General features: G+C 64.0%; 1 protein-coding gene across 2 annotated transcripts; it reads right to left on the bottom strand.

The window, feature by feature from the left end:
- Positions 1-4,091: 4,091 nt before the first annotated feature.
- On the bottom strand, positions 4,092-24,036 carry ULK1 (unc-51 like autophagy activating kinase 1). 2 transcript variants are annotated; one of them, XM_032846874.1, is made up of 28 exons: positions 23,784-24,035; positions 23,227-23,319; positions 23,104-23,145; positions 15,295-15,327; positions 14,957-14,993; positions 14,217-14,390; positions 14,049-14,122; positions 13,724-13,825; positions 12,675-12,733; positions 12,508-12,590; positions 12,121-12,171; positions 11,913-12,001; positions 11,105-11,255; positions 10,251-10,311; positions 10,062-10,151; positions 9,493-9,615; positions 8,547-8,695; positions 8,337-8,423; positions 7,778-8,046; positions 7,182-7,372; positions 6,779-6,888; positions 6,556-6,699; positions 5,974-6,167; positions 5,652-5,824; positions 5,411-5,529; positions 5,070-5,227; positions 4,323-4,458; positions 4,092-4,236 (listed from the first exon to the last, which is right to left on the bottom strand). In XM_032846874.1, the coding sequence occupies exons 1-28, from the start codon at positions 23,892-23,894 to the stop codon at positions 4,181-4,183; spliced, it is 3,159 nt and encodes a 1,052-aa protein (XP_032702765.1). In that variant the 5' UTR covers positions 23,895-24,035; the 3' UTR covers positions 4,092-4,180. The 2 variants fall into 2 exon arrangements, with proteins under 2 accessions (XP_032702765.1, XP_032702766.1); XM_032846875.1 differs by lacking the exon at positions 10,062-10,151 and having other exon boundaries at positions 23,784-24,036.
- Between the last annotated feature and the right edge of the window lie 495 nt (positions 24,037-24,531).

Genomic DNA, 24,531 nt, shown 5'->3' with positions numbered 1-24,531 from the left:
GGGGGCCGCGGTCCTGGGGAAGACCTTGAGGGAGGGCTTGGGAGGCGGCAGGAGGCGCCCGGGGGGGCACGGACCAGTCTCCTTCCGGAGCCGGGAAATTGACCAGAGCAGCTCGGGAGCTCACATTCTCGTGGGGGGACGCCCAGTGACCGACCCAAGCAGAAAAATAAAACGGGGTATCCCAAAGCCATAAACGCTTTGTGCAAAAGGAGCTGAAGCACTGGTGCGCCCACGATGTGAGTCTTGGAAACTGCCCGCAGTTAAAGAGACCAGATCAGAGGCCCACGTAGTGTAGGTTCTCATTCATACGCAGCGTCCACAACGGGCAGGCCAGGACCCAGAAAGTGGGTTGGTGGTTGCTGACAAGAATCTCCATGGACCGGGCGCCTGGGTGGCTCAGTGGGTTAAGCCGCTGCCTTCGTCTCAGGTCATGATCTCAGGGTCCTGGGATCGAGTCCCACATTGGGCTCTCTGCTCAGCAGGGAGCCTACTTCCCTCTCTCTCTCTCTGCCTGCCTCTCCGTCTATTTGTGATCTCTCTCTGTCAAATAAATAAATAAAAATCTTAAAAAAAAAAAAAAAAAAAACAGAATCTCCATGGACCACACCATAACCAGGCTCCTCTAAGCTCAAAAGCGAGGATGGGTTGAGAAGATCATGCTGGCGGGAGGGGATGCTCACCCGTGCTAACGGACCCCCAGGACAGCTCTCCGCTCTGCGGGAGGGGGGAGCGCAGCGTCTCTGTGCCAGGGCTGGGTGACCTGGGGAGCTTTGGTGGCTCAGCAGCTTTAGGAAGCATTGGGCCAGCTCCACAGAGCACCCGACCTTCACACAGGGCATCCCCCACCCTCTTCTGGAAGATTCCCTCTGCCAGGAATGCTCCCTCCCAGCCCTAGCAGCTCTGAAGCCACAGGCCCCACCCAGCATAGTGAGATAGACATGGGGTCCCAGGCTGGAGGCATCCGCAGGAATCCAGGACCTGGACAACTGGGACGGCTCCAGATGGGCAGAGGATTTACCCAGCCAGGGAGCCAGGAAGTCTGGACGCTGAGGCTCTCCCTCCCCACCGCATGGGAGCCAAGGGTTCCTTAGTGCTGGAACAGAGACCCAGACCATGTGGAGAGCTGTGGCGGGGCAGACCCAACACCCCCCGGACTATGCCATGTGCAGCCCCTGACCGGGAAGCCCCCAGCCAAGTTACATCAGGTAGGAAGGATGGAGGCATGTGTCCCTGCAGGAACCTATGCCAGGGTCCTTGTAGGAGTGAAACTGGCAGCAGGGTAAGCACTGTGACAGGTCAGAACTGCCCACTGTCAGGGGAGAGAGGCTCCCAGTCACCTGTCATGTGGGGAGCAGACCACCACACCTGCTCCCTCCTCAGACCCCGCCAATGACGGTGGCCAGCCTGAGCCTGATCCTCCTGGCCAAGGGCCCTTGTGCCTGGGCAACGGTAAACATGCCTGGAATGAGCTGGGGAACGGGGAGGTCCTCGGACAGAAAGGAGGGAGCCAGCCCCTCCTGCAGAGCTGCCACACCCCACGCCCAGCCCTCACCACCAGGTTCCTACACAGGGAGCTTTCTAGTAGTTTAGCCGTAACTGCCCAAACTTGGAAGCACTGAGGTGTCCTTCAGCTGGGTGACTGGATTAAGTAACCCACCCAAACTATACAGTATTCTTCATGGCTAGAAGGAAATGAGCTACGGACGCAGAAACCTCAAATGTGTCTTATGTGAAAAGCAGCCAGTCTGAAAAGGCCGCACACGGATTCCAAATCTAGGACATTCTAGAGAAGTTGAGATTATAGAGGGAATAAAAAGGCCAGTGTTTGCCAGGGGTTGGCAGAAGAGAGGATGGTGGGCAGTGAAGTTCCATGTGACGGTGTGGGGGACACGCGTGCACAGGTGTCAGCCCACAGAACGGACAGCAGCAACCACGGACCAGGGTGATGTCGCGCATCCATGTAGGCTCCCCCACCACCACGCGGTGTGCGCAAACGGGGGCAGGGGAGAGGAGGAAATGGAACTCTGAAGCCTATTAACTGAGCAACAGAATGCCACAATTCTCTTAATCCTTTGGGCATTTCTTCCAATTACTGATAGATCAGGAGCCCCACAGAGCAGAAGGGGCTCCGCCTCCCGGCCCCGTTTCCCACCTGCACACCCCTTCCTGTCTGCAGAGACCGCACACACACGCCAGGAAGGCAGGCTGGACCCGAAGCCCCAGGGCCCCGCCTTCCCAGGCCCCACGCTCTGCCGCCTCCAAGGCTCGCTCTCCGTGCACTTTGATGTAATCCTGTGGTTAGCCTTTCTGGTAATGAGTTATTTTTAAAACTCACAGAAACAGTATACAGTCTTAAGAATGCAAATCCTGCACCTAACCTACCTAGAAATGGCCAACAAGCACCCGAGACGGTGCTGGAGGTCACGAGGCGTGAAGGAAACACCGCTCCAACGGCAGCACGGCCGGGATCCAGACAGATGGCATCTGGGAGGATGCGGAGAAAGCAGGCCCTCCTGCCCCAGAGACGGGGCCCACGTGGCATGGTGGCCACGCAGTCCAGAGCTGGTTCCCCTCTCAACCCACACCCCCCTCCCAGGTGTCTCCCCAGGGACTGTGTTCCTGGTGGTAGAGGTCGACGTAGCCCTAAACTCACGTCAGAGCACCTAGTGTAGCCCAGGGGTCTGCGCCCTGGGGGTCACGGACAGGGTGACTCCTCGTGCTGCTGCAGGCCCCCAGGCCACAGCGTGAGACACACTAGAGACGCCACTCCCACTCAGTTCCAAAGGTTTATTTCCTTCAATCAGTATTACACAATGTAATGCAAATGGAGGGAGTGGGGGAATCACAGGAAACTCTTTTGAAGTAGACCAAGGGTCGGGTGCTGAGTGGTGGAAACAGGATGGGCCGACAGCACACACGCAGGGAGGCGGGCGGCGTGGCGGCCTGCTGCCTGCGTTCCCTCCCGTGGCCACAGCCTCCTGGTGGCCTGAGTCCGAGCTGACCGTAAAACAGTAAACACGCACGGGTTCCGGCAGCAAGAACAGAGCCACAGGCCAGCGAGGGAACGACTCACAGGGCTGCTTCCGAGATTTCAAGTATTGCAGAGAAAGGAACACAAAGATGTCCGTGTCTTGATGTAAGACCTTAAACCCCTCGCCCGGGGCGCCTGGACCCAGGCAGGCTTCGTCTGCCCTCTCCAGGACACAATGAGGGGGGCGAGGCAGAGCCTCCCTGCCGGCCCCCCGGAGCAGCCAAGACCCAGCCTAGGGGTGGGATACGACTTTGGCATCAAACCCTCTGTGAAAGCTGATGGAAGGCCTTGCACACCATCCCCCTTGCCCGCCCACCACCTCCAGGTCAGGGGGCGGGAAGGGATAGGGCTGCCCTCTCAGCCACCACCGGCCTCCACGTGACACTGAGGACCCCCCCATCCTGCCTCCCGCTTCCAAAACAAACCCTAAACTTCTACAAATTTTCTTCTTTTGTTAAAAAAAAGAGCTGCAGAAAAATAAGACACGTTTCAGGAGTAAAGTGTAGTAGACTGCAACGTCTGTTCTGGGTTCAGAGAGCTTTGGTGCTTCATACCATCCGTCCCTAAAAGAACATTTAAATAAGACGTCTGTGTCTCCCCGGGAAGGTCCGGGCAGACAGCACACACGCTCGCACGGCTATTTATATATGTATATATGTATATAAGTATGTACACACGCCTCCTAGCGCAGCAGGCAGCCCTGCGCCTGCGTAAAGTGCTCCGTGATTCACAAAGCTGGGTGGGTGGTCGCGGGAAAGGAGGGGGACCAGGCGGCCGCACCTTCTCCTGGACAGAGCTATCTCACTGTCTCCGCCTGTCCTCAGCACGGCAGCTGGCATCAGGGCTGCCCCAGGGTCTGGCTGGGGTTGGGGACCGGCTGCATGTGCCCACCTGCCTTCAAGGTGGCCGGGAGCCCAGCCCGCCGGTGAGGCGGTGGGGGGATTGCCCGGATTCAGGCGCCCCAAGCCCCCCACAACAGAGTTCAGCCGTTTGGCTCGGGAGCCCCCCGGCCTCTCCCAGCCAGCAGCAGGCAGCACCACTGAGCCCGGGCTTATTCCACTGAGCCCGGCCAGCTGGCCGCCCATCAGCCTGGAGGACTGGCAGAGGAGATCCAGCCCCTGGGGCCCCATGAGCCAGGCACCCCACAGGTCAGGCACAGAGGCCGCTCAGCAACGCCGAGAGTCTCCGCTCGATGCACAGCTTGCCTGCAACGAGGGACGGCTGGGTTAGGGGGCCCCTGCTCCCCACCTCTCCCCTGCAGCCTCCCCCCGGCCGGCCCAGTAGCACTCACACTTGGCGATGTTCTCCACATCCGCCTGGTCACTGAGGATGTGCTGCAGCCCCTCCATGAGCAGCAGGGCCTTGTGGTAGCGCTGCACGCAGTCCTCCCGACGGTGGAACATCTCATCCAAGGCGGCCGACTGCACCTGCTCGGGGGAGGCCAGGGCTGAGCCAGCTGGCCCAAGCCTGGCACCAGCCACACAAGGACCAGGGACCGACGGTTGCCACACACACAGCGGGCAGCTCAAATGAGGACATGGCCCACGGTGAGGACCACCAGGGCCACGTGGGGCCTGAACGGAGACTCGTGCGGCCCCGGGCCGCCGCTGCCGTGGAGAGCACCCGCTGGCAACACCAGCGGTGCCGGACTACCTCGCCACCCATCACCCCTGCAGAGGCGGCGGCACGCTCGCCCTCAGACGCTTGCTGTGTCTGCGCATGTATGCTATAAACTAACACTGTCAAACACAGCCTCCACCTCACAGCCAACTCGTCCTAGGCACCGAGACCCCGAAGCCGCGGGAGCAAAGGCCTGGGTTCCTGCGGTGCGCGCTGCAGCGGGGCCGCCTGCCCTGGCCGCTCCCGGGGAGCACACACCCGCCGTAAGGCCTGAGCACCGGCCTCCTCCTTGGACCCGAAGCCCAGACAGGCTCCCGGCACGGGCTGGGCCTGGGGAGCCCAGGGGCGAGAGCTAGCGGGGGGACCCCGGCCTCGAGCCTGGTAAGCGGTGGCCCTCCCACCCGCCGCGCAGGCCTACCGTCTGCACCGCGTGGCTGAAGATGAGCTTCTCGGCGGTGACGCTCTGGATGCGGTCCAGCAGCCGCTGCTTGTCCAGGAAGAAGCGCCGCAGCCGCAGGCTGAGCCCTTGGCAGGACACCACACTGGCCTTGTACAGCTCGTTCAGCCTCCGCACCACTGTGGGCAGGGCCAGGGCGAGCGCGGCCTCCGTCAGCGCGGCCCCTTCCGTCCCCGGGAGCCCTGGCTGCTCCCGGCGACTCCTCCGAAGGCCTTTCCTCCCCTGCCCCCCGCCCCTCCCCGACCTTCCGCAACTGGCCGATTCTCCCGCCCCCGTCGCAGCCCCGAAGGGCGAGCACTCACCCTGCTTCACGGTGGACGACAGGCACAGCTTGCCGGCCCGGATCTGGTCGATGGCGGTCTGCAGGCCCGAGGACAGCAGCTCGGCCACCTTCAGGTAGAGCACCAGCTGCTCCGCGAAGCTGCGGGGCCACAGACGCGTCGCGTCAGGAGGTGCAGGGGCCTGGAGCCCGGGCCGCCCCGGCCCCCCCCCCCCCCCCCGCCCCCCCCCCCCCCCCGCCCCGGCCCTGCAGGGCCCACGCACCCCCACTCCCGGCTCAGCAGGCTGATCTGGTCGGCCACCACGCTCTCCTGCAGCTGGGACTCGGGCCCCCCAGCTGTGTCGCTGGCGCTGCCTCTCAGGGCCGCGATCTCCAGCACGTGCTGGACAAAGACCAGCGTGAACCGCAGGCTGTGCAGGATCTCCGTGTGCTCTTGCTGGCGGGGGGGCGGCGGGTGTCAAGGCTGTGGAGGTGGTGGGCACCTCCCCAGACCTCCCCACCCTCCCGTCCCCAGGACCCGCAGCCCAGCCACCACCCCCACCCTCCCCAAACCAGGGCCCGCCGCCCACGCCTGGGGGCCCTCACCTCCATCAGCGTCTCCTCAGGGAGATCGGGGGCCTCGAAGGTCACAGCCCCCTCCAGGTTGGCGGTGACAGGGTCGGCAAAGCCGCAGCAGTGGCCAGGGGCCGGAGCGTCCGGAGCACCCTCCCCACAGGCTCCGGGGGGCAGGTGACGGGCAGAGGAGGAGCCGGCAGAGCCAAGGGAGCTCGAGGAGCCCACTGCAGGGAGAGGCCCGCGGGCAGCCGGTTCAGGACACACTCCTCTCAACTCCCCAACGCAAACCCCTTCCCACCTGTTCTGCACGCCCAGGTCTACACTCCTCCCCCGCCCCCAAGCAGAGCCCACCGCGGACGCCCTGTCCTTCCCGCCTCCTGGCCCACAGCAGGTGGGCTCTCCAGTCCTGAGGCAGGAGCTGTGGGAACTCCTGGGCCCGAGCCCGGGACCCCTGACCCACGAGGACAGCCTTCCCAGGGCAGCTGCAGGCGCGTGCGTTGTGGGCACTGGGCCTGCTCCAAGAGTAAGATAGACACTGCCTCACACTTCTGCCTTCTGACCCGCACTGCCGCTTATGCCCTGCAACCTGGAGGAGCACCGTGCAGTCCTCACCTGAGAACACCCTAGCACGGGGACCCTGGGGTGGCGTGGTTCCGCTGGGGGGCGAGCCCACAGTGAACACCACGGGAGACGGGCTGCTGGCCCCCCCAGCACGGGCTCCTGGGTGCAGGGTCCCTCCGAGGCCAGCAGAGGGCGCTGCAAGAGCAGGAGGAAAGGCTCAGCGCCTGGGGGTCCCCGCCCACCCCCACCCCAGGGAGGCTGCCCGCCCACCCACCGATCTCCATAGGCTTCTCCTGCAGGCTGTCCGTGCTCCCAGAGTCAGGGGCCTGGGTCCCAAACGCAGCCTTAAGGAGCAAATCAGTGAGGCGGCCGGTACTGAGGGACCTGTAGGGCGAGGAGCCTTGAGAAGATGGCCTGGGCCCTGGCCCGCAATGCCCAGACGGCCCTCCCTAACTCACGGCACGCCAGGCACACACGGCTTCTTGTCGGCTGGCCGTGTCCTGCCCACCCTGGACACTGCTAGTGGCCCCGTGAACAGACACGCCAGGTGAGCTCAGCAAGGCTCCCAGAAGGGGGCGGCGCCGACAGTGGCCCTACCCACACGCGGGTCCACTCCCAGCTTCTCCTCCCAGCGCGCGGTCGGGCGAGTCCAGTCGGGACAGTCCCTTCCCACGCACCTGCCAAAGGGGCTCTTGTCCTCAGCGGGCCGTAGGCCGGGGCCCAGCTGTGGCCCCTGGAACGGTCCTGCCTCGGAGAGGTCCGGCAGCGTCCGGTTCCGCGGCGGGGTCATGACCACACCCTGCCGGGCCAGGAGGGCCAGCAAGTTCTGGGAGCTGGGGGTCTTGGGGAAGTCGAAGGCAGGCATGGCCTAGGAGAGCGGGCGGGGAGCTCAGACGGACCGCCGCGAGGGCGCGAACAGCCCGGAGCAGCCGTGGCCCCACACCTCCATCACCGGGTGTCCACAGCACAGGCGCGAGACCTCGTTTGCTGCAGGAAAGCAATACGCGCCCCACACATGCCCAACACCCAGGCACACGTGTGCCCTCAGAAACCCTGCGTGTCGCTACGGGTCCAGCCCTGCTTCTCCAACGAGAACGCTACGGAGACTGAGATAAGCAGCTGGCGCGAGCAAAGCCAGAGCCCATGGGGCACTTGCTTTCCTGGGGCCCGAAGCACGTCCCACGGGCATCCTGCCAGGCGGGTGGGAAGGGGTCCTCGAGGCAGAGCCACACTGGCCGCTCCCTCCCTGCCCCCCCAGCTCTGGGCCCGTTACCTTGGTGGGGGAGCCGAGGATTGGGGGCAGGGGGTTGCGCTGCAGGAAGTCAGGCAGCTTGGGTGAGCCTCGCAGGGGTCGGCAGGATTGTAGCCCGTGGGCCGGCTGTGGGGGGCTGGACTGCGGGTGGCCGAATGCCACCCCCAGGGGGTCCGTGGGGGGCTTGGGCAACTTAGGGCGGACGACGTGCAGGTCGGACAGGTTGGGAGCGCTGTGCAGGCGACAGCCCAGCCCAGCGGCATGCGCAGAGTGCTCAGGTGCAGAGGAGCCTGGGGCAGGATAGGACAAAGCCAGGTCACTCCCGCATGGGGCCCGCCCAGCCGAGCAGCAAGAGGAGCATGTGTGAGGCCCTCCAGTCCAGCCTACTGCCCCTACCCAGTCACACCACAAGGTGGGCGCAGACACTGAGGCCCTGCGGACACCGAGGCCCTCCGTACCCCTCCACAGCCACAGCCTGAACTTGTGAACAATCCCCCAGGACCCAACCCTCCCTCCATGTGCACCAGTGACCGCTGCAAGCAGGAAGCTGGCTCTTGCCCAGGGCCACGGCCGCACCTACCCGGACGAGGGGATCTGCCTCCCCGCATCTCGGCTCCTTGTGGGGAGGGTGCCCCGCTCCAGCCAGGCCGCTCGGGGAGGATTCCAACTTGAGGAGAGAGAGGGGTCACCAGGGTCACACCCCGACAGAGAGAGCCAGTCCCCTCCCCTGACACTCCAAGCCCAGGGGAGACCCCCTTTAGCAGCTCCCACCAGGGGCATCCAGGCTCACCTTGTGGAGATGGTGTATAGGGCCGGCCCCCTCCCAGGGACGGCTTCCTGGCCAAGGTGGTGCCGTGCTCAGCGTAGGACGGCGGGGACGGACTGGGGCGGGCGAAGCCCAGGGGGCTGGTGCTGCCTGACCTGCGGATGGCAGAGGACCTGGGGACAGGAAGGCGTGGGGAGGTGAGGCCCCAGCCACACATGGTGAGGGTCATGCCCATACCAGATGGCTCAATCCTCCATCCAAATAACAGGTCTCTCTCAGGAGCCTCCCAGGAGATTGGACTGCTCACCCTCCTGCCTAGAGCGATAAGTAGGGAGCAAAGAACCCCAGTGTTTCCCTTGGGCATCCTCAGACCTGTGGTCACAGTTCCTGCCAGGCCAACCACTAGCCCACAGGAACTCTCCATGAATTAAAAAAAAACGAGGGAGCCTTCTCCTGTAGCATTTGTTGAAATTTGTCAAAAATCAATACTGAGGGGTGCCTGGGTGGCTCAGTTGTTAAGTGTTTGCCTTTGGCTCAGATCATGATCCTGGAGTCCTGGGACTGAGCCCTGCCTTTGGCTCCCTGTTCAGTGGGGAGCCTGCCTCTCCCCTTTCCCACTGCCCCCCATCCCCAGCTTGTGTTCCCTGTCTCTCCTTCTCTCTACCAAATAAATAAAATCTTTTTCTAAAAAAGTCAATGCTGAGTTTTGTAAATTCAAGATACCTTGCTAACATCTACCAGAAAGCTATCCTAATAAACCTAAAACCTCCACACATCCTAAAACAGTAGCAATGAGATTTACACAGTGCACAGCCTGCACAACTGTACGTGTGGGACAACCCTGTATCACTCCAAGGGAGCTATGGTGGGGGTGTTCTCACTGTAGTTCTCTAGGACACACCCTTTGCCCTCTGGGGGGACCTCTATAGTCAGTCACGGGGGGTCAGAGGTAAGAGGGGACTATGCTCACCGTGTGGTCTGGTACTGGGTAGGCGACTGCAGGTTCTGCTCAATGCGCTGGTAGTTGTGCACCTGCGTGGGGACTGGGATGGGGACAGACACGCCGCACCTGCTGCTGAAGGGGCCGGCCCGGCTGCAATGGGAAGAGAAGCAGGGAGGAGGGAGGGGTTGTCAACAGAAACAGCAGACTGAGCTGAACCCCAGTCCCAAACACTAGGCGGCAGAGGCCACGGAGGCCGCCTGCTTCCTCAGCTCTGCACAGGCCACCATTCCGGCACCCGGAACTGTTCACGCCCCATCCCAAGCACCCTGTGCCACAGGGACGTGTGATAGAAGGCCAGCTGGGGCTGCTCCCCCGCTTGGCTCTGGGCCCCGCAGCTCCCTCCCCACCCCCCAGATCTACATCCCTCCCGCCACAGCCCCCCATCCTGGGCCACCCACGAGAAGCCAGTGACCTGCAAGGCCTGAACAAGGACAGGACCCGTGGACAAAGGTCTTGCGAAGCCCCACCTGAGGCTGGGGGCCCTAACCGCAGCTTGGGGCCCCTCACAGCCCTACCCCACCCCAGGCCCTGCTCACCCTGAGGGGCTGGGAGAGCTACTGCAGGGCGGGGAAGGAGATGGGGTCCGGCCACGGCTCTCCAGGCCAGCAGAAGCCACCAGTGAGCTCCTGGTATGGACAGACAACATAGACAGGACAAAGGAACAAATGCCAAGAGCCAGCATGTCCCTCTCCCCAAACCAGCAGTGGGCAGGGCAGGGGGCTCACCCGCTACACATGAGGCTGTCCGGAGGAGGCTTGGCACTGGCTGCCTCAGCCACCAGGTCACCTGCAGATGGGATACAGGTGAGGCTGGGCCTGGGTACCTCTCACACCAGGACAAGTGTCCACTCCATGCTCCCGGGCCACCTCACCCACCACAGCTCCTTGATGGCCCCACACTCTATTCCAGATGGCGGGGGGGGAGGCTCCAGGCGGTGGGAGGAGGACGCAGCACTCCCAAGTCCCCACGTCTGTTCCCCAACCTGACCCGAACTCGGGCTCTGAAGCAGACCCTGGGTGCGCCCTCCGTGTTCCACCCTCCAGCCACCTCCAGGCCAGGCACCTGCGGCTCCCAGCCTGGGCCTGACCCCTCCTCTGGGACCCTGGGTCCCACACCTGCCCCATCAACCTCTCTCATGGCCCTGTCTCCTGGCTCACTGCCCTCCTGGCCCTGCCCCATCCCCAGAGTCATGGGATGGCCACGGGCAGCGAAAGGAACCGTCAATGCCCAGGGTCACAAAAGGAACTTCAGACCTTGGGACAGAGTTTTGGGAGGGGCTGGGCCGGTCACAGAGGCCTGAGAACCAGTACTCGACAAACACTAAACGGACAGCAGCTGCCTCCCTGGGAGCAGAGACCAGAGGGTAGGGCCAGAGCCCAGGGACTCAGTGTACAGACCAGCCACGGAGACGTGGGATGATGTGGTCTGGACTCCCTAGCCAGGCCGACCTGGCAGGGAAGCTCCCAGAACCACCGAGAACACACACGGTGACAGGTTTACAAGCATACGCACGCACACAGACACACGCGTGCAGGCAAGCACACACATGCTCACACCGAAGCCACACCCAGCCTCTGACCTGGAAACTGGGCCGGGACCATGACGAAGTCATCCGTGTCGCAGGACGAGTCCTTGCTGCTGCCGCCAGAGCCACGGGAGCCCTGCAGGAAGCCACCGTCGGCCGGGGACGTCAGCGTCTTCTGCAGCTGCTGCTGCATCTCTCCCAGGGACTGGGGTCACAGGGGAGGTCACTGAGACTCGGCCCCAGGGCCTGGGGCAAACCAGGGCTGCAGGGTGCTGACATGGGGCTCAGCACACCCTCCTCCCCATCAGCTCCCGCATGGTCTACCACCAGCTGGGCCCCACAGAGACAGTCCCCGGACGCAGCCACCCAGCTCCCAGAGTTCCCGGGGACGTCCCCTGCATCTCCATCAGTCCTGCAGAGGCCTGAAAGGGCCGCTCTGCACTCAGGACAGAAGGCATCCCACATCTGCCTTCGCTGTGGCCGAGAGCCATCCTCTGCACCACAGGCCCTGGCACCCCAGGTCCGTGTGTGCCCTCGGCAGGGCCCCCCCCAACCCATGCTGAGGTGCCAGGGACACGTGCGGGGGTGTGCTCCAGGTGGCAGGACCACCCCGCTCCCGCGCCCATGCGTGCACAGGCCAGCACACACAGACCACACCTAGCAGGCTGGCCTCTGGGACACGAGGGCTGGCGGTGGGGGGTACGAGCGCTTCTCCCGACTCGTCACGCTCTGACCTTCCACAACCCGAGCTTATCTGTCCGCAGCCAGTGCGAACGGCTGGGGTCCTAGGGCGTAGTGTCCCCAGCGTGGGGACGAACCCCAGGGGGAGAAGCCCGGGCCCGGCCGCCAGTGGGGGACTCACCGGGGGGGAAGCCAGGTGCGAGGCGGAGCTGCTGCTGGAACTGCTGCCGGAGCCCGAGCTTGGGTACGAGGGCACAGGCACGGGAGGGGCTGGCGGAGGGCACAGGTCAGCACACGGGAGGCTCCCACCCCCCCAGCAGGTGTGGCACCTGAGCCCCCATCCAGCCCCGCCAGGGCCTCGGAGGCACCAGGACCCTCAGGGGACTCACACTTCTTCACAGTGGCGCTGGCGTCGAGGAAAGGATGATGGAAGAACTCGTCTGCAGGAGAAGGCCAGAAGAGGCCTTAGAGCCCTGAGCCCAGGGCTCTGGCCCCCCAGTGCCGCTGGGGCCTGAACTCCCACAGGCGTGGGAAGCCGCCCAGACAGAGACAGAGATGGCACCAGCAGGTGGCTCCTCACACCGCAGGCTGAGCACCGCCCACCCTGCCTGATGGGTTTTCCTAGTGGCCCCACTTCCCATGGTAAAACCGGGGTTTTCACAGCCTGTGGGTGCCCGGGAGCCGAGGGAGAGCGACACGCGGCCAGGAGGCCATGCCCCGACCCGGTGGGCCGCGAGAAGCAGATGTGCGCCGCGGGCCAGCCAGGGGCCACTCACCGAAGTCCATGCGGTCCTTGTGGTTCCGCTGCAGCAGGGCAAGCAGCAGCTGCCTCAGCGGGGCTGACGTCTCCCTGGGGATGCTGGCGGGGCAGAGACAACATGACCCTGCTGCCCACCCGGGGTCAGTGGAAGGGGGGTGGGAGCGGGCAACACCAGGCACTTACGTGGGGACCAGCGTCTTGTTCCTCTCATAGAAGAGGCGAAGGTCCTGCGGGCTGCTGGCCTGGCAAGGGACGGCAGCGTGAGCACCCCTCAGGGCCTCTAAGCCCCACGCGAGCCACCCCAGCGGAGACCGCGGGCCAGAGCTTGGGGCCCTGGACCGAGCACTGCAAGCACTCTGTGCTCCCAGGGCTGGCCTCCCTCCTCTGCCCCAACCAGGCTGCAGAGCGCAGGGACCACAGAACAGTGGCCAGGCCTCCCTCCCACCCACGGCAGACTGGTTAGGGTGGTCTTGGGTATCCGGTGGGACTGGATGTTTGCGTTTTAAAAGAAAACAACAGTCCCTGCACCCGACCCCAGCAGAGAACCCCAGCACCAGCTTTCCCCTCCCTGTGGGCACCATACTCCCGGGGAGCGCCTGGCGGGCACGTGTATGGTCAGCCATCTGCTCACCGCACGCGGCCGCGTTCCTGGCGCCAGTGAGCCGCCAAGAGCAGGAGACCACCCCACCCTCTAGGGTTGACAGCGAGGGACAACCCCCCGCACGCTCACATGGGGAGGGAACGGCAGACGGGGGTACAGGGAGCTAGGGGCCAGCCGAGGTCACCAGGCGGCAACGGCGAAGAGCTGTGCCATCAAGCCAGAAGTCATGACGGGATGTGCAGCCTGGCACAGCGCGGCTCAGAGCCCCTGGCCCTCTGCAGCCCCACTGCCGACCCAGCCACTGCTTTCACACGTGGTGCCCCTCGGGGCCTAACCCCTGTTCAGCGCCTCACGCCAACAGGGCATGGGCAGGAGGGAGAGCACAAGGCTGGGTTCAGACATCCAGCTGGGCACACACAGATGAACGCTGGACCTCATGGACTTCAGCTTGGCCTGGAACAGGACGGGGCCCCACAGGACTGTATGCTGAAGAGCCACGAGACCACCTGACTCCTGAGAGCAAAGGCTGCCAGCCTGCGGTGCTCGGTGGCCGAGCTGGGACCCAGAGCCAAGCGTCAGGTGCAAGATGGAAAGTGGCGCTGGGCCCACGCCTGACCTGGGGCTCGCTCACCTGGAAGGGCGCCTTCCCTGTCAGGCACTGGTACACGATGGTGCCGATGCTCCACAGGTCTGCCTTCCCGTCGTAATGCTGGGACATGATGACCTCGGGGGCCTACGGGTGCAAAGCATACAGGTCAGCACCGTGGCCAGGATGGACACAGCGTTCCGTGACCCGAGTCTCGTGTCAACACCAGCCCATCAGAGACGCGACCACAGGTGTCCTCGGGAACAGCGGCCCAGCCACGCAGACTGCCCCCCCATGTGCGGCGGGGGACAGGGGTGGGTCATGACTCACGTCCCTCCCACGGGGCCTGGGGCGGAGGCGGCCCGCCTACCATGTACATGGGGGAGCCGCACAGCGTGGCCGCCATCATGTTGCTCTGCAGGTACCGAGCGAACCCGAAGTCGGCTGTGGGGCGGGGGGGGAGGGTGTGTGTGTGAGGAGGGCAGCCCCGGCCCCCTACCCCCCCACTCCCCAGCCCCCAGGTCAGCCCTGGCCTCACCGATCTTGACGCGGATGTTGTTGGGGTTGGCGCGGCGCCCACCAGGATTGGACAACAGGATGTTCTGGGGCTTCAGGTCCCGGTGGATGATGCCTTTGCTGTGCAGCAGACGCATGGCGCCCGCAATCTGCTGCAGGAAGAGCCGGATGGTGTCCTCGCTCAGCGTCCGCATGGCTGCCGGAGGGGGAGTGGGGGCTCAGCCAGGCACCAGGGTGAGGGGCTCCAGGCTCCACAGGCTCCCGCAGGGCGCCCCTCCACAGCACCACCCCAGAGGCCGCGGGGGCCGTGCCCGGCGCTCACCCCGCGGGCCCATCTGCTGCTGCTGGGTCTCCGAGCCACCATGCCACCGCCAGCACGTGCTGCCGCCGATGCACCCTCTCCCCGTCCCCAGGCCTCCCCCGGAGGCCTGCAGAGTGCCTGCCCCCCGCACCGCCGCGGTCAGCCAGGCCTTGCTGGGGACCCAGCATGCTCAGGACAGCCCAGCGCCCCCCAGAGCAGCCGTCCAGGGGCTTTGGGGACGCCGTGGGGCCAGGCGGCCATCAGAAGGCACCACAGCCCCACCGAGCACATAGGGCCTGCTCACAAGGAGCCTTCTAGACCCCTCTGTCCTGCAGAGCAGTTCCACCTCCCGCAGCAAGTGTGGGGGGGGCAAGAGGCCCCCCACCTCCGTCAGGCTGCCCTGCAGGCTGGGTCAGGGCGAGGCTGGGTGCGCAGCCCCCGGCCGAGGGGCCTCCACTCACTGTGCAGGTAGTCGGCCAGGTCCCCGCCGTTACAGTACTGCAACAGACCATCGGCAGAGCCTGGTCAGCGGCCCTTCCTGGACCACCCGCCACCCTACACCAGCCCCCCTGCTCCCGGGCTCCTTCCTGGGGCAGGTGTCCCTCACAACTCCTACTTGAAGAGGTCAGTAGGGGGCTCTGATCGCCCCTCAGACACCTGCCATAGCCACCGGAGCTGTAGATGGGGGGGCCCTACACCCATGGACATGCAACCAACCTCTACTCCCCAGGCGACAAGGAACCAGGACCCAGGAGAGTCCGGCCTCCCTGTCCTCCCAGCCGGGGCCACAGGCACTCACCTCCATGACCAGGTAAACAGAATTGGCCATCTCCTGCAGGACACAGAAGCAGCAGTGAGAGGCGGAGGGGGCCACTCCTTGCCCCCACCCCCAGTAGTGCTTCAGGAAGCTCCTCTCGGCCTCAGTGTGACCCACGCACTTGGCACTCATGCCCTCAACACAATCCCTGGGCTGCAAGCAAGCGAGGCCAGAGGGTAGACACCAGCAGGCCGTTTTTGTGTCGTGCTTGGCCCGCTGGGGAGCGGCCAGAGGATGAGGACAAGGCTGTGCTGTTTGGTTTTGAGGCCACGGCATGCAGGCATGACGGACAAGAGCAGGAGCCAATCAGAGCACTCTTATTTGCCAAGTCTGAGAGAGAACCTGAGGTCCTGGGAGCGGGGTCTGGGGTGGATGCTGACCCCACCTCCAAGGGGCAACCTTCAACTGCCCAGGTCCCCATCAAGATCAGGGTCAGCCCAGCCCTAAAGTTTCAATAGGGGTCAGCTTCACATTCTACCCACCCAGTGGGGGACCCAGGTCCCCAGGAAGGAAATGGCCAAAGTAGGAGAGCCTTGACCCACAAAGCTCAGAAACCACTCCTAACTCCAGGATCAAGGACCCCAACCAACAGGATTACAGAGGGCTGCACCAGCCCCTGCGGCCCGGGACCCAGCCACCCATGGGCTCAGGGTGCTGCTGACGTCCCTGGCAGGGTCCCCCTGACAAGGCTGCAGAGCTCGAGGCCCGACCAGTTCACGGGCAGCCCCACCACCAGCAGCCACCTGTGCCACCCTATGGTGGGGGCCTGTGCCACCCATGGGCTCCGGCTGCCGGCAGGAGTGCTGCAGAGACCCCCAGGTGGTGCGCTCGTCGTCTGAGGCCCCAGACACCCAGTCCACCAGGCAGGCGGGGTCTCTGCACACAGTCAGCCCAGCCCCTCCCCATGCAGTGGCCAGCAAGGGAGGAGGCAAGGAAGTGACTCCAAGAGGGACATCTCTCAACAGCCTTGCGGAGGTGAGGGGCGGGGGAAGTCCCCTGAGACTGATCCACAAAGGCCTGACCTCCAGCTGTGGACTCAGGTCTCAGGGATGTCCCCAAGCCCTACCTGGCAGGACACAGGTCCCCCAGCTCAGCCACCCTCTCACCAGATCTGGCAGGACCTGGGCCCAGACCACACTCAATGGGTATGGAGCAGGGACACAAGCGGCTGCATGGGGGACACCCCATGTTTTTTGGGTGTTTTAATATTTATTCAATTGGCAGAAAAACACAGTGAGAGAGGGTATACAAGCAGGGGGAGTGGAGAGAAACAGGCTCCCCACTGAGCAGGGAGCCCAACGTGGAGCTCAATCCCAGGACCCCAGGGTCATGACCTGAGCTGAAGGCAGATGAGCCACCCAGGCGCCCCTGGGGACACCCCATGTTATAATGTCAGTACCCCCCTAATGAGAAGCCCCCCAGAGCTCCAGCAACAGAGGGCCGTGGGTTCAAGACATAGCCTGGGCAGCAGGTGGAATAGTGGGGCGTGCTCTCAGGGGGTGACCCTGACTCACCCCCCCACCCAGGGCGAGCAGGCCTCTCCACTGTGCCCCACCCTGCCTTCCCAGGCCTGGTCCTTCCAGGCCAGCTGCAGGGGATAGATAAACACAGGGGCAACTCCAGGAGAGTCCCCGGTCTCCTGCGGGGCCAGAGGGGCTAGACACATGGAGAGGAGAGAGCAGGCAGGGGCTGACAGCCAGAAGGGGAGTGGGAGGCCTGCAGGCAGAGGTCCCAGCAGAGGCCAGAGGGAGGGACAGGAAATAGGAACCTAGGAGCATCCCAGGAGAGCAGCCGTTGGGCCACCGGGCTGTGTCATGGGCATGCCCCACGCTTCCTCCTCACCAGTGAGCTCCGGGGAGCACTGGGAGCATTCTGGCCTCAAGTCCCCTGCCCTGAGCCATACAGTAGAGGGGCAGAACTGGGACTCAGGCCCAGGCACCTCCAGAACGAAGAGCCCTAAACTCACCCCACCAAGCCAGGCCAGGCACGGACAAAGTGACAGGCAATACAAAGCAAAGCCCCCCCCAGGGAGTGACTCACCAGGACTGGCAGGGAGGCAAGAGCTGTGTGGGAGCAGTGAGTGCAAACCCCTGGCCTGCCTCCCCCTCCCCCCAAATCTGGGAGTGCCCCAGACCCCACGACTACCTCCCCTGGAAAGAAGGCCCCCCTTGGCAGAAGTGACAAGAGTCCCCTTTGTACTTCAGAGCCCAAAGGACCCTCCAACAGGGCCTGGGCCCTGCTCCCAGCCTTGTCCCTACACGTGAACCACAGCAGGCTTCCAAATGTGACGGTGGATGCCCTCCCTCCGAACACCGCACCCCATGGGCCCCTGGGGCCTCAGGCCCGTACCCGCCCCTGCACATGCCCCATCCCTGCGGCCCACTGTTCCCAGCGCTCCCCAGGGCCACACTCCTCCCCACAGGACATCAGGGCTGATCCCCTCCTCCAATGCCTCCCGTCCTGAGACCACCCTGAGCCACCCCACGGTCTGTGGCTCCTCCCTGGACAGCACGTGAGCAGCAGGCCGGAAGGCCACTAAGACTCTGGGGACCTAGACACCTGCTCCCCGCTCTGATCGCAGTCCCTCCACCTGCAGCCTAGATCAGCCAGCCCAGCCTCACCCCAGCAGGCCCTCCAGGTGGGGAGCAGAGAGGGCCAGCAGGGAGAGAGCACAGCAGGCCTGGGGACAAGGGCAGGGAGCCAAGCCAACCTCACATGGGGCATTAAGGCTTGGGGTGAGCCAGGGAAGCCAGATGGGGGTCTCCCACGACCTGGGCCAGAGCAGAGCTTCAGACCAGCCCCTTCCTGCCGGCATCTGTCTCCCCACCTGCGACAGCCTCACTCCACTGGCCATCCCCGGCTGGGCCGCTTCCCAGGTGAGCTCAGGAAACATGGCCAGGCCTGGGAAGCAGAAGCCAGCTCCAGGGCGCCCTCAGCCTGCCTGGGTGCTGACAGCAAGCCAGGTGCCGAGAGCCCCGCCGCTACCAGCCCCGACAGGCACCAGGAGAAGTTGCAGGTAGTGCGTCTCCCCGCCCCTGGGTGGGGAACTTTTCCAGACAAGCTCCCTGCCCGGGGCCCCTTCCCATTTTCCAGACAAGCTCCCTGCCCAGGCCCCTCCCCAGAGCTGCTGCTCCATCCACCTGGGGTCAGGCCCTCCCTCTAGCACTGCTAGTGGGTGTCCCCCACCCTTCCCTGGGATGCCAGCTGGCTGGGCCCCCCAGGAGGAAAGGGCTGGTCAGCACTACCTAGGTGGCCACGGCCGGCCTGCCCCTGCCCAGCTCACTGCCCACCCACCACAGCCTCATGCTCGCCTGGGAAGGAGCAGGGACCCCACGGCTGCAGGCACCAAGCACCCTGCTCGGGGTCAGTCTAGACTCAGTACACACTTGAAACCACCGGGACAGCTTCCCCCGGGGGGAGGCAGACGGGAACAGGTGGCCTCTTCTCATCCTCAGGGGAAGTTCTTGGAAACTCATCACAACCTTACACAGAAACATACGCGTGGCCAAGACATGGGTCCGCCCCACGGCCCATGGGGAACGCCCCAGGGCCGCCCTCATGGCCCCATGGCCAGCTACCCACATGCCCTGCTGCCCTGCTGGCCTAGGTGGCTCCCGTCCGTGTCACAGGCCACGGGCTGTGGACATAGTCATACAGGGGCAAGGGAGGGGCAGGGCTGGGCGGGGAACCCTCAGTCCTGCCCTCCCCCACGGCTGGGGAGGGGATGTCCCCACCCTAGCACCTGATGTGGACAACATGACAAAGCCTTTACAGGGAGATGACAGGGAGCCCCCGCATCCCCGGGCAGGGTGCCCACAGGCCCCAGGGACAGGGCTGGCCCGAGCACCCAGGCACGTAGGAGGCCTCCCTGCCATGGGGCGCTAAGGTGCTTTGCTTAATAGGATCCCACTCCCTGCCCGGGCTGGGCCTGGTGGGTGGGCAGGCACTGACCTAGTTAACTCAGGGGACGCTGGCCCTCTTGGCTCTGGAAGGTGCCAAAAACCCCAGCGGGGGCCAGAGCACAGCCGCCCACAGGAGCAGAGCCGCTCCCCGCCCCAGGCCAGCCCCTTACAGCCAGCTCCCAGCAGGGAAGGGTGCCCAGTCCCACCCTCCTTGCTTGGGGAGCCTCCTGCAGCCGCCGCAGGGTGGCCTGCCCCCCACCCCGGGGCACACTCCGCCCGGCACACTGGCCCTGCCTGGGAAACGCAGGGGAGAGGGCAGGGGAGGTGTGAGCTGGTATGAGCCCTCGGAAAATAGAAACCACACACTCCTCCCAGAGACGCACCAAGCCCCAGTGGCCACATGCCACGGTGACACTGCAGACGTGACCTGCACAGATCCCTGAGCAGCTCCGTCCTAGGGCACTGACCCAGACGGCTGACGACGGGACACCACACAGCCCCAGAGCCCCCACGCCAAGAGCACACGGCCAGGCAGCCGAGCTGGGGGGTGTCCAGGGCTCAGAGGCGGGTGGACCGGCAGAGAGACATCCCCACAAAAGGCAGCACCACAGGCCCCCCAACCTGCTCAGAGAAACTCAGGCTCTGAACTCCTGGGGCCAGCCCCGTTCCAGCTCTCTCCTCACCTAAGTGGTCCCCAAAGCACTTCATGATCTGCGTCTCCCATTGCCCACTATATGTTCTACTTCAAAATTCTAAGTTGAAAACATTTTTAAGTTAAGAAAAATAGACAAGACCATAATAACACAACCTTACAGGCATTTCCAGAAGCACCTGGACTCTCCCTCAGGCCTCCTCACTGGCCCCCAGCTTGGAACCTGGTACGAGGGGCTGCCACCCAGCCTGCACCCTGCCCACCGCCACCCACTCCACCCCTGGCCCATGGTCCCTCTTGGAGAGGAAAGGCAAGGCGGCAGACCGGCACTGCCCCGAAAGGCCCTCGAGTAAGCCAGCAGGAGGTTGGCTGCCTCCGTCTGTGGCCAGGCTGGCCCTGAGTGAGTCATGTCCAGCTGTGGGAACCAGCCGGCCTTGGGAGGGGGAGGGGTCCCTGTCAGCAAGAACTGGGAGCATCAGCCCTCCTCCCAGGGCATGCCAGGTACAGTCCTAATCCTGAATCCTTCAATGGCCACCCTCCTTAGGCAAAAGCACGTCCAAGATACCACCTACCACACAGGTATAGACTCAATAGAAGACCACAGGCTCCAGCTGCCTCTCCATGGGTCAGGGGGGGCCTCAGAATAAAGTACAACCCCCCCCAGCACCCACATCACCTGACAAACGTCTCTATTCCTATTCCGTAGGGCCTCAAAACAACAATAGAAAAGGAACAATTTCAGAGAAAATACTTGCAACATATCACAAAAAAGTTTTCCTTAAAACGTAAAGAGTTCCTACAAAGCAACATTTACACAGCAGTTGTTACGTGGTAGGCAGAGATCTCAGCACAACCACCCAACCACACAGGCATACTGCTACCGTCTCCCAATCTACAGGTGACACTGAGGAGCTTGCCCAAGGTCAGTCACACAAGTAAGTGAATTGAGGAGCTGGGCTCAAAGACAGTATGGCTCAGGGCCCATGCCACTAATCATGGCACCATTCAGCCTCAGTAAAAAAAGACCACAGGAATCAGGCTGAGGGCAGGCGGGATTCCAAATACTCACACACGAATGCCGAGCCTCACTCACAGGAAGTGAGAAACACGGAGATGTCATTTTCTGCTGAGATCAAAGTCTGACAACCAACCTCCCGGAGAGGCTGTGGGGAGACGGGCCCTTCCGTATGCATCCCTGCTGCATGTCCAGTCCAGCCTCTGGGGACCACAGTACCAAACTGTACCAAACTAGAAGCACACGGCCCTCTTCCCCAGGGATCCCTGTCTAGGAGCCTGCGCTGCAGATACACATCTGGCCCAAACTGAGCACAAGGTCACAACCACACCGCCGGTGTGCCGGAACCCCAGAAAATCCCAAGTCCCATCAGTGGGGGACCGGACGCGGTCAGCTATGGAATGTCGGGCAATGGAACCCAATACACCCTCCAGTAACACCCACAACCGCGTGGGGACAACAGCTACCAAGCACTCGGGGCTCACCACGGCCGGCTTCAAACCCGCAAAGCCAGGGTCTCCACCCGGAAGAGGTGGAGGCACAGACACGTTAAGATACTTGTCCAAGGACACACAGCTGGTTTAAGTTCAGAGGTAGTTTAGACCAGGACTGGAACTAGGTCACCTAGCTTCAGAGTCTGGGCTCCGAAGCAGTAACCTTCCCGGGAGGGGGCTGTGATGTCCCGCATACAGACACAGAGATCCTCCCTGAGATACAGGCTCCGGTGAAAACGGCACTGACCGCCAGAAGCAGACCGCGTGGTGGCAGAGAGGTACGTTAAGAACGTGTTTCTGACCCTGAAGAGACCCAGAAACCACCAACGTCTGTGTGGGGCCAATGGGGAGAGAAAGGGGTTACCTTTTCCCAGACCACTTTTATAATCGATTTTTTTTTCTTGTGCCAAATTACTTATTTAAAGTTTTAAAAGCTATTTTTCCCAAGTCCCGTGTGTCTCAGAGAAGTCTAAGGACTCAGGGACCTCCGCAGGCCCCAGGGAGTGAGGCACAGCGCCTAGACAGAGGCCCGGCCTCCAAGGGGAGAGGCGGCACGGGCCTCTGTGCACTTCCTCCAGGCGGGGGAAGCGGAGGCCGCTCACGAGAGGAAGCGCACTGCCCACAGCCAGGTGTGTGGCCCAGCCAGGAGGGGGCAGGAGGGAAAGAACAGGGAAACAGGGGAGAAAGAAGGGGACCGCCCTCCTGGCCCTGGGACACGGTGTCTCAGCGGCCCAGTACCCGGCTTCCAGGTACTCGCTGTCACACTGGACCCGTGCCCTCCCATGTCACCTCCTATCATGCCATAGCCCCCAAGGCCACCACCCGGCTCTCAAGGGGGAGGGCGGAGGCCACCCAAACACAGACAGCCGGGCTGGGAACTTCCCCTCAGCCAGGGGCAGGTCCCGTGGCCTCAGTAAACAGGTTTCAAAACCATTAGTCAGCACTTTGGCCCGCAGATCCGCCTCAGGTTCCCAGTCCCCAAACTGGCTCTCCAGGGTCCCGGACCCTCACCGGAGCTGGGCCCCCCCTGCGGCCCCAGGGGTGGTGAAGGGACCCGGAGGGGGCCTCCGGAGCCGGCTGGGCCTGAGGTGGACTGCCGCCTGGTTGCCAGCTGCCTCTGGCCTGGGCTCTCTGCCCCGACTGCCAGCTAGAAGGAATCTCCGCGGGGCCCCTCCCCTCCCCCAGCCTGACGCAGGGAAGGACTGGCCAATGCCAGGCTGGAGCAGTGTCAACAAACAAGCCGCCGGCCCAGACAGGTGGACCAGGCCGCCGGCACCTCCCTGCCCTAGGCCTGCGCTGGGGACAGGACCCACGGTCCGGGCCACTGGGTCTGATCCCCCCTGAGGCCCACGCCGCAGCTAGCTTGACCTCCGTCAGTCCCAGGAAGGCGACCCGTGGTGCCCTGCTGGTGCCCGAAGCAGACAGGCTGCTAGGGCCGGCAGGACTCTCCCCGCATGCCGAGAGGAAGCAGGCCCCAAACTGGGCCAAGAAAGAAGTCTCCAGGGTCCTGCTCAGGCCTCTCAGTTGGACAGGCCAGACAGCGATCTACACCTAGGGGTGCCCAGCTCCTCCCAACACAAGACCCTGGCCTAGCACCTTCCACTACCCAGCAGGGTCACAGCACCTGGCTGGCCTGGGACCCACACTCGTGGGGTCTGAGGCTGTGCACTGGCCAGCTGGGGAGGGTAACACATCCCCTCCCCACCGCCGACGCACCCAGAGCCTTACCTGGAAGTCATACAAAGCCACGATGTTTTCGTGTTTCAATTCCTAGGACAGAAACCAAGTTTCTTAGGATTAAAGCTAACTCATCCCCCACCATCTCCCCTACCGCTTCCAGAGCCCACTCACCTTGAGGATCTTGATTTCCTTCCCCAGCAGTGTCTGGGACTTGGCCAGGTTCTTTTTGTTAATGCATTTGACCGCGACCTCCAGGTCATGCTTCTAAAAACCAAGCATGGATGTTCCTCAGGGGCCGGGAACCCAGAAATCCGTAGAGGGCCACCCCCAGGCCAAGTAAGTACCTGGGGGGGGGGTTCCAATGCCAGTGGAAAGACCGCAGGTGTGGGGTGGGAAAGATGGGCTGTCCGGGGAAATAGGGAGCCCAGAATGTGGGGATGGGGATGAAGGGCCCATGTGGTGGGGTGGGCATGAAAACCCCCGCGGTGTGTGGTGGGGATGGCCCAGGGATGGGGATCCCGGGGCGTGAGGAAGAGATGGGGGTCCCCGAGTGTGGGGCGGGGCTGGGGGTCCCGGTATGAGGCGGAGATCGGGGGTCCCCGGCTGTGGGTCAGAGCTGGGGTCCTGGGTGTGCGGTGGGGTTGGGGGATGGGGCGCCCCAGACTTGCGGGGGGGAGGAGGGGGCCCCCCTCGCCGGGTCTTGGTCCGGGCCCGCCGGCGCCCCTCACCTCCCGGTGGCGCCCCTTGAAGACCACGGCGAAGGCGCCGTGCCCGATCAGGTCCTTGCGCGAGAACTCGAACTTGCCCACGGCCTCCAGGCCGCCGCGGCCGGGCTCCATGGCGCGGGCGGGCGGCTCAGGCGGCGGCTCGGGCCGGGGGTGGCGGGCGGGGGGCGCGCCCCATCGGGCAGGCTGGGTCCGCCTACAGCCCCGCGGGCCGCTCGGGGCGTGCTGGCAGTCCCGGCTGCTGATCCGAATCCCTTCCCGGCTGCGACTCCGGCTGGGGTCCGGGCTCCGGCTTGGACTCCGACGGTGAAACAAAAGAGCCGCGGCCGCCGGGCCTCAGAGCCTGAGACGCCGGCGCAGGCGCAGAGCGCGCCTGGGGGGCGGGGCCGAGGGCGGGGCCTGGCGGGGCGGCCGCGCTAAGTGGGCGGTGGGGCAGGCGGCGGGGAGGGGCCCTTCGGGGGCGGGGCCGTTCCGGGGGCGGGGCCAGCACTCGACTCGCCCCTGGAGGGTCCGAGCGGTGGCGGCGGCGGCGGCGGCGGCGGCCGCGGCGGCGGGGGCGGGGGCGTGGGGGGGAAGGTTCTCCCGCTGCGACAGAGGCTGGAGTGCCTCATCTCTGCCCAGCGGTGTTAGTATCTGGACGTGGCCTGCGCACCCCCGGGCTAGGGACCGCACAGAATAAATCGGGCTGCTTTAGAGCTGTCGCATTTTATTTATTTTTATTCTTATTCTTTTTTTTAGTAGGCTCCACACC

Source organism: Lontra canadensis, unplaced genomic scaffold (genome assembly GCF_010015895.1).
Source record: "Lontra canadensis isolate GAN:19392208 unplaced genomic scaffold, GSC_riverotter_1.0 scaffold182, whole genome shotgun sequence".
In the NCBI taxonomy this organism is placed as follows: domain Eukaryota; kingdom Metazoa; phylum Chordata; class Mammalia; order Carnivora; family Mustelidae; genus Lontra; species Lontra canadensis.
Note: the sequence above shows the minus strand (reverse complement) of the source record. Positions and strands in the feature narration are given on the sequence as shown.

What these genes read in the sequence shown, in the direction of transcription:
- ULK1 (XM_032846874.1), bottom strand. Translation starts at nt 23,894, where the DNA reads ATGGAGCCCGGCCGCGGCGGCCTGGAGGCCGTGGGCAAGTTCGAGTTC. An exon ending in CAGGGAAGGCGCCCTTCCAG is followed by an intron (nt 12,734 to 13,723) that starts GTGAGCGAGCCC and finishes GTCCCTTGCCAG; the next exon opens with GCCAGCAGCCCGCAGGACCT. An exon ending in AGCTCTCCCAGCCCCTCAGG is followed by an intron (nt 9,616 to 10,061) that starts GTGAGCAGGGCC and finishes TTCCCATTGCAG; the next exon opens with CCGGGCCGGCCCCTTCAGCA.